The sequence below is a fragment of the Bufo bufo genome, chromosome 3 (genome assembly GCF_905171765.1).
Source record: "Bufo bufo chromosome 3, aBufBuf1.1, whole genome shotgun sequence".
In the NCBI taxonomy this organism is placed as follows: domain Eukaryota; kingdom Metazoa; phylum Chordata; class Amphibia; order Anura; family Bufonidae; genus Bufo; species Bufo bufo.
Window position 1 is genome coordinate 8,700,001 of NC_053391.1, and position 17,245 is coordinate 8,717,245.

At 43.4% G+C, this 17,245-nt stretch overlaps 1 protein-coding gene across 6 annotated transcripts in view; it reads left to right on the top strand.

Annotated features, from left to right (window-relative positions):
* GRAMD1C (GRAM domain containing 1C) overlaps window positions 1-17,245 on the top strand; it is a 182,737-nt gene that overhangs the window by 91,290 nt on the left and 74,202 nt on the right. For all 6 annotated transcript variants that reach the window (XM_040422874.1, XM_040422879.1, XM_040422878.1 and 3 more), the window contains 4 exons: window positions 1,587-1,671; window positions 4,294-4,397; window positions 6,136-6,231; window positions 10,983-11,063. In XM_040422874.1, the coding sequence (XP_040278808.1) occupies window positions 1,587-1,671; window positions 4,294-4,397; window positions 6,136-6,231; window positions 10,983-11,063 (366 nt within the window). The remainder of the gene's footprint in view (window positions 1-1,586; window positions 1,672-4,293; window positions 4,398-6,135; window positions 6,232-10,982; window positions 11,064-17,245) is intronic.

The following is a 17,245-nucleotide window of genomic DNA, read 5'->3' on the forward strand; positions in this document are numbered from 1 at the left end:
TATGTGAGGTACGAGGTGTAATAGATGCAGTGTGTACAGGTATACAGTATATACAGCAGTGTACTGATATGTGAGGTACGAGGTATAATAGATGCAGAGTGTACAGATATATAGTATATACAGCAGTGTACTGATATGTGAGGTACGAGGTATAATAGATGCAGTGTGTACAGATATATAGTATATACAGCACTGTACTGATATGTGAGGTATGAGGTATAATAGATGCAGTGTGTACAGATATATAGTATATACAGCAGTGTACTGATATGTGAGGTACGAGGTGTAATAGATGCAGTGTGTACAGATATATAGTATATACAGCAGTGTACTGATATGTGAGGTACGAGGTATAATAGATGCAGGGTGTACAGATATATAGTATATACAGCAGTGTACTGATATGTGAGGTACGAGGTGTAATAGATGCAGTGTGTACAGATATATAGTATATACAGCAGTGTACTGATATGTGAGGTACGGAGTATAATAGATGCAGTGTGTACAGATATATAGTATATACAGCAGTGTACTGATATGTGAGGTACGGAGTATAATAGATGCAGTGTGTACAGGTATATAGTATATACAGCAGTGTACTGATATGTGAGGTACGAGGTATAATAGACGCAGTGTGTAAAGATATATAGTATATACGGCAGTGTACTGATATGTGAGGTACGAGGTGTAATAGATGCAGTGTGTACAGATATATAGTATATACAGCAGTGTACTGATATGTGAGGTACGGAGTATAATAGATGCAGTGTGTACAGATATATAGTATATACAGCAGTGTACTGATATGTGAGGTACGGAGTATAATAGATGCAGTGTGTACAGGTATATAGTATATACAGCAGTGTACTGATATGTGAGGTACGAGGTATAATAGATGCAGTGTGTACAGGTATATAGTATATACAGCAGTGTACCTCACATATTAGTACATTGCGGTATTTCCTGGCCAGGGACGGTAATGGTCGGGGCTATGAATGGGGCCGGTGGCCCAGTTTAGATTATTGCTTTGGGGCTCAGTGGTTTCTCTGTACGCCCCTGCCTATTAGATTGATACCAGCGCTGCAGTTAAAGGGATCTCCTGTAATATGAGTGTCCCTTATTGCAGTACCCGTCCTCTCACCAGACACCGGCGGTATTATCTGCTGCTCCATAGTGCATCCAGAATAGATAAATATCTGGTGTAATGCACACATCGTCCTCCAGGTGGAGCCCTGAAGTAGTGGACTCTGGACAGTTCCTGCTCATACCTACTGTTGGGGCATTTGGGGGTCCCCCAACGCCATCTGTTAGCGCACACCCCTGGTATTTGGCTGTTCTTACTCTGGGGGGCTTGGCGTGATAATCAGATCACTGTTGGGGGGGAATTGCTATAGAAATTTCTTGCCCTTTTGAAGATCACTGTATGTTGTCAGTGAATGTAAATATTCTTGTTTATATTCAGGGCCTGATTGATTTATGAGGCAGAGCCCCTCATCCTGTGACCTTGTGGGGGGTCCTGACTGAGCGCCCCCTACAGGTCTTCTCTCCCGCCATCTCTGTGACTGTCATCTGTCCATCTCCACCAGGTCTCCAGCTCTACATACAAGCAGAGGAGTGAAGAGTTCCGCAAACTGTTCAAGGACTTACCTGAGAGCGAGAAGCTCATAGTAGGTAAGTGAGACCTGCAAACACACGAGCAAAAGCCTGTGTACATGTATGATGATCCAGACAGAGTCCTGTGTACATGTATGATGATCCAGACAGAGTCCTGTGTACATGTATGATGATCCAGACAGAGGCCTGTGTACATGTATGACAGTCCAGACAGAGGCCTGTGTACATGTATGATGATCCAGACAGAAGCCTGTGTACATGTATGATGATCCAGACAGAGGCCTGTGTACATGTATGATGATCCAGACAGAGTCCCGTGTACATGTATGATGATCCAGACAGAGTCCTGTGTACATGTATGATGATCCAGACAGAGGCCTGTGTACATGTATGACAGTCCAGACAGAGGCCTGTGTACATGTATGATGATCCAGACAGAAGCCTGTGTACATGTATGATGATCCAGACAGGGACCTGTGTACATGTATGATGATCCAGACAGAGTCCCGTGTACATGTATGATGATCCAGACAGAGTCCCGTGTACATGTATGATGAACCAGACAGAGGCCTGTGTACATGTATGATGATCCAGACAGAGGCCTGTGTACATGTATGATGATCCAGACAGAGGCCTGTGTACATGTATGATGATCCAGACAGAAGCCTGTGTACATGTATGATGATCCAGACAGAGGCCTGTGTACATGTATGATGATCCAGACAGAGGCCTGTGTACATGTATGATGATCCAGACAGAAGCCTGTGTACATGTATGATGATCCAGACAGAGGCCTGTGTACATGTATGATGATCCAGACAGAGGCCTGTGTACATGTATGATGATCCAGACAGAGGCCTGTGTACATGTATGATGATCCAGACAAAGGCCTGTGTACATGTATGATGATCCAGACAAAGGCCTGTGTACATGTATGATGATCCAGACAAAGGCCTGTGTACATGTATGATGATCCAGACAGAGGCCTGTGTACATGTATGATGATCCAGACAGAGGCCTGTGTACATGTATGATGATCCAGACAGAGGCCTGTGTACATGTATGATGATCCAGACAGAGACTTGTGTACACGTATGATGATCCAGACAGAGGCCTGTGTACATGTATGATTATTCAGACAGAGACTTGTGTACACGTATGATGATCCAGACAGAGGCCTGTGTACACGTATGATGATCCAGACAAAGGCCTGTGTACATGTATGATGATCCAGACAAAGGCCTGTGTACATGTATGATGATCCAGACAAAGGCCTGTGTACATGTATGATGATCCAGACAAAGGCCTGTGTACATGTATGATGATCCAGACAAAGGCCTGTGTACATGTATGATGATCCAGACAAAGGCCTGTGTACATGTATGATGATCCAGACAAAGGCCTGTGTACATGTATGATGATCCAGACAAAGGCCTGTGTACATGTATGATGATCCAGACAGAGGCCTGTGTACATGTATGATGATCCAGACAGAGGTCTGTGTACATGTATGATGATCCAGACAGAGGCCTGTGTACATGTATGATGATCCAGACAGAGACTTGTGTACACGTATGATGATCCAGACAGAGGCCTGTGTACACGTATGATTATTCAGACAGAAGCCTGTGTACATGTATGATGATCCAGACAGAGACTTGTGTACACGTATGATGATCCAGACAGAGGCCTGTGTACATGTATGATGATCCAGACAAAGGCCTGTGTACATGTATGATGATCCAGACAAAGGCCTGTGTACATGTATGATGATCCAGACAAAGGCCTGTGTACATGTATGATGATCCAGACAAAGGCCTGTGTACATGTATGATGATCCAGACAAAGGCCTGTGTACATGTATGATGATCCAGACAGATACTTGTGTACACGTATGATGATCCAGACAGAGGCCTGTGTACATGTATGATGATCCAGACAAAGGCCTGTGTACATGTATGATGATCCAGACAGAGGCCTGCGTACATGTATGATTATTCAGACAGAAGCCTGTGTACATGTATGATGATCCAGACAGAGACTTGTGTACACGTATGATGATCCAGACAGAGGCCTGTGTACATGTATGATGATCCAGACAGAGGCCTGCGTACATGTATGATTATTCAGACAGAAGCCTGTGTACATGTATGATGATCCAGACAGAGGCCTGCGTACATGTATGATTATTCAGACAGAAGCCTGTGTACATGTATGATGATCCAGACAGAGACTTGTGTACACGTATGATGATCCAGACAGAGGCCTGTGTACATGTATGATGATCCAGACAGAGGCCTGTGTACATGTATGATGATCCAGACAGAGGCCTGTGTACATGTATGATGATCCAGACAGAGGCCTGTGTACATGTATGATGATCCAGACAGAGGCCTGTGTACATGTATGATTATTCAGACAGAGGCCTGTGTACATGTATGATGATCCAGAGAAGCCTGTGTACATGTATGATGATCCAGACAGAGGCCTGTGTACATGTATGATGATTTTCTGCCCCCTCATCACCCAGCCATGGCCGCCTGTAGTCACCTGCAGATCTTAGGGGCCAGTGGGGGCCACACACCAGATTTCTCTCACATAACATGTAGGGGACACATAGTGTATGAGGTACGAGGCGCTGATGATGCGTGTACATGACCTGCCTGCATTTCCTTCCAGATTACGCCTGTGCCCTGCAGAAGGACATCCTACTTCAAGGGCGCCTCTTCCTGTCCGAGAGCTGGATCTGCTTCCATAGCAACATCTTCCGATGGGAAACCTCGGTAATTCCCGCCTGATATCGGATATGTGTGCCAGGGGCCGGTAAACCATAGTGTACGGGGCAGGGCCCCAAGACAGATGCACCTACAGAGTCCCAGACAGGGGCCCAAGATGGATGCACAGTTTACCCACAGAGTTCTAGACAGGGGCCCAAGATGGATGCACAGTGCACCCACGGAGTCCCAGACAGGGGCCCAAGATGGATGCACAGTGCACCTACAGAGTCCCAGACAGGGGCCCAAGATGGATGCACAGTGCACCTACAGAGTCCCAGACAGGGGCCCAAGATGGATGCACAGTGCACCTACAGAGTCCCAGACAGGGGCCCAAGATGGATGCACAGTGCACCCACGGAGTCCCAGACAGGGGCCCAAGATGGATGCACAGTGCACCTACAGAGTCCCAGACAGGGGCCCAAGATGGATGCACAGTGCACCCACAGAGTTCTAGACAGGGGCCCAAGATGGATGCACAGTGCACCCACAGAGTTCTAGACAGGGGCCCAAGATGGATGCACAGTGCACCCACAGAGTTCTAGACAGGGGCCCAAGATGGATGCACAGTGCACCCACACAGTCCCAGATAGTGGGACAGACAGGGGCTCCCTCCGTGGCCCTGGGATCAGTGTCCTCCACCGCCCACAGCTTCCTCCCTGAACCGTTTGTGCAAACATAGGAGGGGTCATTACCGACATCACCTTCCGTCACACAGGGCAGATAGAGGGGTGGCTGTTGGATTAGGGCCACTTGCTCTGGGGCCCATCCGGTGAGAGAGTGTGAGATGAAAGGGTTAATAGAAGGAGCAAATAAGCCTAGAGAGGACCTGACACGCGCTCCATGGATATTATAATATCACGGGGCTCCCTGTTAGGGATTCCTGGGTTTATCGGGGGAGGGGTCCCCATCTAAGAGCTCCTCTCATGTCCATGCTTTAGGTGGACATGTAAGTGGCTGCCCCGATGTAGACTGTCGGAGCACTTACCGAGGACTGCGAATAGTGGTCCTGACAAGTGCACCGTGAGAGCGCTACGGCTCTGTGACTAGTGGTGTCCTGTCACTAGGTAAGTGCCCTGTGGGGTGAAGGGCACAGAGTGTCCTGCTGAGTGACAGCCACCGGTGGGTCATAGACAACCGCCTGAGGAGTACAGAGACCGTCCTGGTACTATTGGCATACACCAGTGTAACCGCCAAGCTGTGTGCAACCATCAAGTCAGTGTCCTCTGTAAGAGACTGTAACCAGACGCTCGCTGCCTCTATCTGAGTAAGAGAAACTGAGTGCATGTGAGTCACGGCACCCTCCTCACGGCACCCTCCTCACGGCACCCTCCTCACGGCACCCTCCTCACGGCACCCACCTCACGGCACCCTCCTCACGGCACCCTCCTCACGGCACCAACCTCACGGCACCCACCTCACGGCACCCTCCTCACAGCACCCACCTCACGGCACCCTCCTCACGGCACCCACCTCACGGCACCCTCCTCACGGCACCCTCCTCACGGCACCCACCTCACGGCACCCTCCTCACGGCACCCTCCTCACGTCACCCTCCTCACGGTACCATTTAAGACCAAAACTGGCCGCTAGGGGTGGCCCTCTAACTCTGCTCCTCTGTGTGGGGCTTCAGCTGTCCTCCATTGTGGTCTGGAAATGTGAATTAAAGTTTGTCACCAGATTTTTTTTTACATATACTGTTATATCACTGGTACAATCCTAGCACTGATGTGCGGTGTCCCTGCAGATATGTATATCCCTGAGAGAAATCACCTCCATGACCAAAGAGAAAACGGCTCGTGTCATCCCCAACGCCATCCAGATCACCACCGAGAACGAGAAGGTGAAGCCAAAATCCTGCACGTAATGGGAGCATAAGAGTATAATACAGTGAGGCAGTATTATAGTAGTTATATTCTTGTACATAGGAGCAGTATTATAGTAGTTATATTCTTGTACATAGGAGCAGTATTATAGTAGTTATATTCTTGTACATAGGAGCAGTATTATAGTAGTTATATTCTTGTACATAGGAGGCAGTATTATAGTAGTTATATTCTTGTACATAGGAGGCAGTATTATAGTAGTTATATTCTTGTACATAGGAGCAGTATTATAGTAGTTATATTCTTGTACATAGGAGCAATATTATAGTAGTTATATTCTTGTACATAGAAGCAGTATTATAGTAGTTATATTCTTGTACATAGGAGGCAGTATTATAGTAGTTATATTCCTGTACATAGGAGCAGTATTATAGTAGTTATATTCTTGTACATAGGAGGCAGTATTATAGTAGTTATATTCCTGTACATAGGAGCAGTATTATAGTAGTTATATTCTTGTACATAGGAGCAATATTATAGTAGTTATATTCTTGTACATAGAAGCAGTATTATAGTAGTTATATTCTTGTACATAGGAGGCAGTATTATAGTAGTTATATTCTTGTACATAGGAGGCAGTATTATAGTAGTTATATTCTTGTACATAGGAGCAGTATTATAGTAGTTATATTCCTGTACATAGGAGCAGTATTATAGTAGTTATATTCTTGTACATAGGAGCAGTATTATAGTAGTTATATTCTTGTACATAGGATCAGTATTATAGTAGTTATATTCTTGTACATAGGAGCAGTATTATAGTAGTTATATTCTTGTACATAGGAGCAGTATTATAGTAGTTATATTCTTGTACATAGGAGGCAGTATTATAGTAGTTATATTCTTGTACATAGGAGCAGTATTATAGTAGTTATATTCTTGTACATAGGAGCAATGTTATAGTAGTTATATTCTTATACATAGGAGCAGTATTATAGTAGTTATATTCCTGTACATAGGAGGCAGTATTATAGTAGTTATATTCTTGTACATAGAAGCAGTATTATAGTAGTTATATTCTTGTACATAGGAGCAGTATTATAGTAGTTATATTCTTGTACATAGGAGGCAGTATTATAGTAGTTATATTCTTGTACATAGGAGCAGTATTATAGTAGTTATATTCTTGTACATAGGAGCAGTATTATAGTAGTTATATTCTTGTACATAGGAGCAGTATTATAGTAGTTATATTCTTGTACATAGGAGCAGTATTATAGTAGTTATATTCTTGTACATAGGAGCAGTATTATAGTAGCTATATTCTTGTACATAGGAACAGTATTATAGTAGTTATATTCTTGTACATAGGAGGCAGTATTATAGTAGTTATATTCTTGTACATAGGAGCAGTATTATAGTAGTTATATTCTTGTACATAGGAGCAGTATTATAGTAGTTATATTCCTGTACATAGGAGGCAGTATTATAGTAGTTATATTCTTGTACATAGGAGCAGTATTATAGTAGTTATATTCCTGTACATAGGAGCAGTATTATAGTAGTTATATTCTTGTACATAGGAGCTGTATTATAGTAGTTATATTCCTGTACATAGAGCAGTATTATAGTAGTTATATTCTTGTACATAGAAGCAGTATTATAGTAGTTATATTCTTGTACATAGGAGCAGTATTATAGTAGTTATATTCCTGTACATAGAGCAGTATTATAGTAGTTATATTCTTGTACATAGGAGCAGTATTATAGTAGTTATGTTCTTGTACATAGGAGCAGTATTATAGTAGCTATATGCTTGTACCTAGGAGCAGTATTATAGTAGTTATATTCTTGTACATAGGAGCAGTATTATAGTAGTTATATTCTTGTACATAGGAGCAGTATTATAGTAGTTATATTCCTGTACATAGGAGCAGTATTATAGTAGTTATATTCTTGTACATAGGAGCAGTATTATGGTAGTTATATTCTTGTACATATAAGCAGTATTATAGTAGTTATATTCTTGTACATAGGAGCAGTATTATAGTAGTTATATTCTTGTACATAGGAGCAGTATTATAGTAGTTATATTCTTGTACATAGGAGCAGTATTGTAGTAGTTATATTCTTGTACATAGGAGCAGTATTATAGTAGTTATATTCTTGTACATAGGAGGCAGTATTATAGTAGTTATATTCTTGTACATAGGAGGCAGTATTATAGTAGTTATATTCTTGTACATAGGAGCAGTATTATAGTAGTTATATTCTTGTACATAGGAGCAGTATTATAGTAGTTATATTCTTGTACATAGGAGCAGTATTATGGTAGTTATATTCTTGTACATATAAGCAGTATTATAGTAGTTATATTCTTGTACATAGGAGCAGTATTATAGTAGTTATATTCTTGTACATAGGAGCAGTATTATAGTAGTTATATTCTTGTACATAGGAGCAGTATTGTAGTAGTTATATTCTTGTACATAGGAGCAGTATTATAGTAGTTATATTCTTGTACATAGGAGGCAGTATTATAGTAGTTATATTCTTGTACATAGGAGGCAGTATTATAGTAGTTATATTCTTGTACATAGGAGCAGTATTATAGTAGTTATATTCTTGTACATAGGAGCAGTATTATAGTAGTTATATTCTTGTACATAGGAGCAGTATTGTAGTAGTTATATTCTTGTACATAGGAGCAGTATTATAATAGTTATATTCTTGTACATAGAAGGCAGTATTATAGTGGTTATATTCTTGTACATAGGAGCAGTATTATAGTAGTTATATTCTTGTACATGGGGGCAGTATTATAGTAGTTATATTCTTGTACATAGGAGCAGTATTATAGTAGTTATATTCTTGTACATAGGAGCAGTATTATAGTAGTTATATTCTTGTACATAGGAGGCAGTATTATAGTAGTTATATTCTTGTACATAGGGGGCAGTATTATAGTAGTTATATTCTTGTACATAGGGGGCAGTATTATAGTAGTTATATTCTTGTACATAGGAGCAGTATTATAGTAGTTATATTCTTGTACATAGGGGGCAGTATTATAGTAGTTATATTCTTGTACATAGGAGCAGTATTATAGTAGTTATATTCTTGTACATAGGAGCAGTATTATAGTAGTTATATTCTTGTACATAGGAGCAGTATTATAGTAGTTATATTCCTGTACATAGGAGCAGTATTATAGTAGTTATATTCTTGTACATAGGAGCAGTATTATAGTAGTTATATTCTTGTACATAGGGGGCAGTATTATAGTAGTTATATTCTTGTACATAGGAGCAGTATTATAGTAGTTATATTCTTGTACATAGGAGCAGTATTATAGTAGTTATATTCTTGTACATAGGAGCAGTATTATAGTAGTTATATTCTTGTACATAGGAGCAGTATTATAGTAGTTATATTCTTGTACATAGGGGGCAGTATTATAGTAGTTATATTCTTGTACATAGGAGCAGTATTATAGTAGTTATATTCTTGTACATAGGAGCAGTATTATAGTAGTTATATTCTTGTACATAGGAGCAGTATTATAGTAGTTATATTCCTGTACATAGGAGCAGTATTATAGTAGTTATATTCTTGTACATAGGAGGCAGTATTATAGTAGTTATATTCTTGTACATAGGGGGCAGTATTATAGTAGTTATATTCTTGTACATAGGGGGCAGTTGGGCAGTATTATAGTAGTTATATTTCTGTACATAGTAGGGCTAGCTGAGCTGAATGTATTGATACCTTTTACTTCTTCATTGTTGAGAAAATGTACCGTACTTTTAAGCCATATGCAAATGAGCAGTTAAGTGCACTTAGGGCAGGTCCACGACACTCTGTGCACCCTGGCTCCTTCTGCTTACCCTGTCAGCTCCTCCCTCTCAGCAGGAGGAGCAAGGTGTTACGGATTTAGTGGAATCACTGTGCCTCAAACTGGAAAACACTGCAAGGGTGGAATCCAGATTGGAGGCAGTAGACCTACAGGGCAGGACATGGACGTGGAACTTTTTCAGACTTGAATCAAGACTTCAGGATCCCAGACATCCTGAGAGATGGACTTGGAACTTATTCAGAGTTGATCAAGACTTCAGGATCCCAGACATACAGAAGACCAGTCCATACAGTAACAACTGCAGGGACCACTGAACACGCGACAGTAACTTCTAGAATCTGAACAGAACAGAAATAGTAAGCAGACATGGCACTGGGCACTGCCACTCCGACACATGGCCCTAGGTACACAACCACAATGTACCGCAACCAGCCCACACAGAATACAATGGTGCACAGACATTGTGACAGTACTCCTCACAGACATAGACGGGGAAGACACGGAAGTCACAGGGGTACAGCTCACACCCACTGGTATCCGCAACCAGTACGCACAGAACAGAGGCGGATGAGCAGTACCACTCCGACACATGGCCCTAGATACACAACCACAATATTCAGCAATCAGCCCACACGGAATACAATGGCAAACAGTGAACAAACATGCGACACAAGGGTGCACAGACTGGCTTTGGCCCGCCCTCAGTGCACTTTACTGCTCATTTACTTTTAGATCAAATATACTTTTTCTCCATAATTAAGCAACAGATTTCGAAGTGAAAGGTATCATTATATTCAGCTGCACCTGGGGTAGCAGTGAATTTCCCGCTGGCCGGCTCAATTAAAATTTTGCGTATTGCATATTAGAGATGGAGTGTGGAGTGGATATTAATGATGACATTTTTATCCTCAGTTTTTTTTCACATCATTTGCTGCAAGAGACAGAAGTTTCTTGAACCTGTTCCGTATGTGGCAGAATGTTCTACTGGATAAGGTAAGTGAGCATTATCAGGACCCGGTGATAGGTCCCTGCTTGGGGCTATAGCTGTACCCCTCAATACAATACAATGACCGCCATGTAGTGCACCTTTTACTATAGTGCGGTTTAACACTTCCTGCTGTCTGTACGAAGCAGCTTATTATACATAGAATTAACCCAGACCCCTATTTTGGACCTATTTGAACACAGCAATTTTTTTTATCTCCACTTCTGTTTTTATATCACATAGCTGTATGAAAGCTTGTGTTTTGCAGGATGAGTTGTATAGCACCATTTTCAGGTATATACCGTACATTGGGGACACTTACTAGGTCTGAGTTGTCCCCCCTGCACTCCCATAGTATACGGCTAATTTATGACAAGGTGTGCGCCTCATCATAAATTAGGCACATATATGGCAGTCCATGCGCCAGTCTGAAAAACAACGCCAGCCTCTTGCTGGCATAGTTTTTCGTCTATTTTGTTTTAAGCTCTATTCAAGAATCTCTTGGAATAGTCATGGTGTATTTTGCTGCTGACCCATGGGGTTTCAGAAATACCAGTGCAAAGCACTGAAAGATCAGGCAATATTCATAGTCAGGAAACAAACCATGGTCAGGGCAGCTAGAGTACGTGCTAATCCGTGAAACAGGTCTAAGGTCAGGGCAGGCAGAGTACGTGCTAATCCGTGAAACAGGTCTAAGGTCAGGGCAGCTAGAGTACGTGCTAATCCATGAAACAGGTCTAAGGTCAGGGCAGGAGAGTACATGCTAATCCATGAAACAGGTCTAAGGTCAGGGCAGGAGAGTACATGCTAATCCATGAAACAGGTCTAAGGTCAGGGCAGGAGAGTACATGCTAATCCGTGAAACAGGTCTAAGGTCAGGGCAGCTAGAGTACATGCTAATCCATGAAACAGGTCTAAGGTCAGGGCAGGCAGAGTACGTGCTAATCCGTGAAACAGGTCTAAGGTCAGGGCAGCTAGAGTACGTGCTAATCCATGAAACAGGTCTAAGGTCAGGGCAGGAGAGTACATGCTAATCCATGAAACAGGTCTAAGGTCAGGGCAGGAGAGTACATGCTAATCCGTGAAACAGGTCTAAGGTCAGGGCAGCTAGAGTACGTGCTAATCCATGAAACAGGTCTAAGGTCAGGGCAGCTAGAGTACGTGCTAATCCATGAAACAGGTCTAAGGTCAGGGCAGGCAGAGTACGTGCTAATCCATGAAACAGGTCTAAGGTCAGGGCAGGAGAGTACATGCTAATCCATGAAACAGGTCTAAGGTCAGGGCAGGAGAGTACATGCTAATCCGTGAAACAGGTCTAAGGTCAGGGCAGGCAGACTACATGCTAATCCGTGAAACAGGTCTAAGGTCAGGGCAGCTAGAGTACATGCTAATCCATGAAACAGGTCTAAGGTCAGGGCAGGAGAGTACGTGCTAATCCATGAAACAGGTCTAAGGTCAAGGCAGCTAGAGTACATGCTAATCCATGAAAACAAACATGCGACACAAGGGTGCACAGTCTAAGGTCAGGGCAGCTAGAGTACGTGCTAATCCATGAAACAGGTCTAAGGTCAGGGCAGGAGAGTACATGCTAATCCGTGAAACAGGTCTAAGGTCCGGGCAGGCAGAGTACATGCTAATCCGTGAAACAGGTCTAAGGTCAGGGCAGGCAGCAAAGGGTCAATAACTTAATCAGGAATGAGTCAGGACAAGCAGCGGAGAATCAGAGACTGGTACACGGACATAAAAACGGAAGAGCACACCTGCGCAAGAGCTAGCAAGTTAAAGACACCTATTGCTTAGGCACCCTCCCTTAGGGGAAGGTGCTTTAAGTACCCTGAGGTGGACAGCCATAGGCTGGGGAAGATTATGCTGCATGTTCTGGCCCTTTAAGAGCAGGCAGGTTGGAGAGGCCTAGCTGGCAAACACAGGTCATGGCTTGCAGAAGAATGCAGAATTTATTTAGGATTTCTGTAGCTGGCCCCTCTGCTGGTTCCAGACCGCCGGGGTGTCAGCAGCAGAAGGGTAATCGGTGCAGCGCCCATGCCCACCTGGGGAAGCAGGCTGGCAGTGGGCACAGGCCGCTGATATAACAATATTTATGGTGATACCAAATTTATATAGTTTTTATTTCAATGTTTTTCTACTTGCACAATAAAAACGAATTATTTTTTAATTTATTTTTGTGTCGCTGCAGTCAAAGAACCAGATCATCTTTGTTTTCATCCAGGTTTCTGTGTAAGGCCGCTTTCACATGGGCGAGTTTTCCGCGTGGGTGTAATGTGTGAGGTGAACGCATTGCACCCGCACTGAATCCGGACCCATTCACTTCAACGGGGCTGTGCACATGAGCGGTGATTTTCACGCATCACTTGTGCGTTGTATGAAAATTGCAGCTTGTTCTATAATTCTGCGTTTTTCATGCTACTGAGGCCCCATAGAAAGGAATGGGTCTGCGTGAAAATCGCAAGCATCCGCAAGCAAGTGCGGATGCGTTGCGATTTTCACGCATTGTTGCTAGAAGATGATAGGGATGAGCAACCCCGACCCCATTAAAGTCTAATCACTGTATTATTTTCCCTTATAACATGGTTATAAGGGACACTAATAGCATTCTGAATACAGAATAACCACTAAAATGTCAATTGAGGGGTTAAAAAATAAAAATAATTATCTCACCTCATCCTCTTGTTCGCGCAGCCGGCATCGTCTTCTTTCTTCTTCTTTCAGGACCTGCAAAAGCAAAAGGACCTTTGATGACGAACCGGTAATCGCGATCACCACGTGGTGACATGAGCGCAGGTCCTGCTGAATGAAGATAGAAGATCCTTACACGTGGGGAGCGCGATTACGTCATCAAAGGTCCTTTTGCAGGTCCTGAAAGAAGAAGAAAGAAGACGATGCCGGCTGCGCGAACAAGAGGATGAGGTGAGATAATTATTTTTATTTTTTAACCCCTCAATCGACATTTTAATAAGCATTCTGTATTAAGAATACTATTATTTTCCCTTATAACCATGTTATAAGGGAAAATAATAAAATCTACAGAACACCGATCCCAAACCCGAACTTCAGTGAAGAAGTCCGGGTTCGGGTCTGGGTGCCGCATTCAGTTTTTTATCACGTGCATGACAAACGCATTGCACCCGCACGATAAAAACTGAACAACGCTGTGACGAAAGCACCTTCATCACTGGGAGTTGGAGAGGCCTGCTTGCCAGCCTCTTGCCCTGTGACTATGGCCCCTGGGACACTATTTGGGCATACTGGATTTTAAAGGCACTGTTTCTGCCCCTTGAACTTTTTACTGGAACAGAGTCAACATGTGGCGAAGGCCATCTTAAATTGCCCAGCAGTGTTTTGCCGTCGAGTGTATGGAACTATTTTGGGAATGGGACCATGTGCACGGTGGGGCAAAAATAGGACTTCCAGGAAACTCCTGAACCTCTGAACTGATCTGGGTGATTTTTGGATAGGTTGTTCACCCAGATCGAGGCTATCAGGGGATATGTGGTGTTTTAGGGTGTTTTCTGTGGTTGGGTAAAATGTGTGTTTTCTGCCTGTGAGTGATTAAGTTAATGGTGTTTGGTAATTGTATCACAGGCAGAGCCCATTGTATTTTGGTAATTGCGTCGCAGACAATGCCCATTGTATTTTGTTAATTGCGTCGCAGACAATGCCCATTGTATTTTGTTAATTGCGTCGCAGACAATGCCTATTGTGTTTGTTGAATGTATAGTTTTTGTGTTTAAACTGTAAATGATTGGCTGCTATGTTTATGTCTTCAGTTCCCAACAAGTTCCACGTGGGGGGTACCCCCCTTGTTGGAAAATGTGTATAAAAGGCAATGCTTGTGTGGTCATAAAATAAAAACCCTGCTTTATCCTTTCATGAAGTCTTGGCTCATGTTTGGGGGATGGGATAACTACACTCTTGGGGGTTGCTATATCACAATACTCCCCTGAGTATAAGCTCTTGTAAGAGCTTCTTCCTGTTCTTGCTCTCTGGATTTAGGAGAGGTTCACCCCCTGGAAGCTGAAGCCCGGTCTTGGATCCAGCGTGGGTGGAGGACGGTGAGACCCCAACCAAGCTGCAGCGGTTGGTGGGGTCTGTGGTGGTTATGGTGTCCGGTGGAGTGCTCGGAGCCCTCGGGAAGCACTAGGAGCGTCCATCAACGGAGCTACCCAGTCGGGGTGCCAGGCACTCCGTTACAAACGCAACACAATCGGAGTCAAAACTGACTGAAATTGCGTGCGCACTCGCGTGGGTTTCCCGCAATGCACAAGCGACGCACCCGGAGCAAATCCGAAAGAGGCCTAAAGCTTTTTTTTTGTGGGATTAGTTGTAGTTTTCATGCAGATCCCAAACCACAGAGACTCCACAGATATTCACTGTGAAGTGAAGGATAATCCACACAGCTGTGACTGCTGGCTGGGTTTTATATCCCTAATCAAAACCCGGCCCGGAACGTGGGGTGAAGCCACCCACCCTGCACTTTGGCTGCTCCCAGTAACAGCCGGCCCGGATCGGCTTTACAGCCATACTAAAAAACTCTTTTTTTGTACTTTTCTCTAAATCCCAGTAGGGGACTTGAACTTGCCATCCTAGGACTGCCTGTATAATACACTGACATACTTCTGTATTGAGGCATATTATATCTGTTACTATGGATCTGACAGCCTGCCCTTGGCAGAGTTTAAAAGGGTTTGTGCAGTGTCGGCCCCCACCTATCAGATATTGATGACATCAATATAATGATACTGCACAATCCCTATGGTGGGCCTTGGGATCATTGTTAGGCCTCTGGTTGTCATGGGAACTCCTCGGCACCCAGCAATCTCTACCTCTCTAAAGACAGATGCATTGACTGCAGCATCTAAGAGGTTAAACATTGGGATCGGAGTTATACTCACTCCCAGCCATTATAGCAGGGCGCCAGCTGTGTAACATGGTGTGGGCACAACTCCTGAGCCCCAATAATTCAGAGCTGACCTTCCCTCCACGAGATGCTACTACAGAGCAGAGGGGGTTAATTTTTATTACAGGCTACGAGGTTGCGTCATTCTGCAACTGGCAACGGCATCCTTATATGGTAAGTGATCTTAATAAGGATCACATCAAAGACGTATTATTAAAGGGGCGGCATCAGCAAAAAATGTAAAAAACTTTTCTTGATCAACATATTCTATTTAAAAAAAAAGGTGATTTTTCCCCCCTAATTTTCTATGAGACCATCTATATTTACATCCTGAAATCTTGTCGTTTTCATTCTGACACTTTCTGTTCTGTAGCGATCACTTCTTAGCAGTCATCTCTTTATTATCACAGGCAGGATTACAATGACAGATAAAAACTCTGTATACATAACACAGGATCCTCCAGCTTATCTACTCCCCCTCCTTGCATAATTACAGGTCACAGAGCATGCCCTCAACACTGTCCCATTGAAGTCAATGTAGTTCCAGACTACATGTAAGAGGGATGAAAATGTCCGCACCCCTCGTACAGAAAACTGTACCCATTTGCGGATTTACTGCTCTGTTGCTATGGGTTACCATTGACCCCCTTATGGTGACAATACCACCCATATTGAACTATTGGACTGCTGTATGACTGTTTAGTAGGAACACACCAGTAGCGGGATTTATATGTCACATGTCACTTTCTGTATACATGAAGCACTGTACGTCATGTATGATATATCACCGCCATGGGTAATATGTAAACCCTGTATAGTGATGCCATGCTGTGTGTAAGATGCATATTGTAAATGGTGACATCACAGGTAGCTGGTGGAACGATGATAATGGCCATGTAAGCCATGTACCCCCAGACAGGGTGTGAAGGATGCTACATATATGTATGTGTGAAAATGCACAGTAATTGATGTATCCCACACTATACTGAGAAACCGTGCTGTAAATTGTTGGCATACGCCTGGCAGTAAGGGATAAATGGCCATGCAGTCCACAATGCTGGGCAGGGGGTCACCCCTAGGACATCCTTACTCAAGTAGATAAATAGAGGTGCCCTACATGCAGTATGTACACAGAGAATGGTATAGACAGGACCAGCTGGATCGCATGGTAGTTAGCTAGCAAGTAGGGGTGAGGCAGACTGTCCCCTTAACAGTGACCTCCACAGCATCCCGCCCCCTTAACAGTGACCTCCACAGTGGCTGCCCCTTTATTAC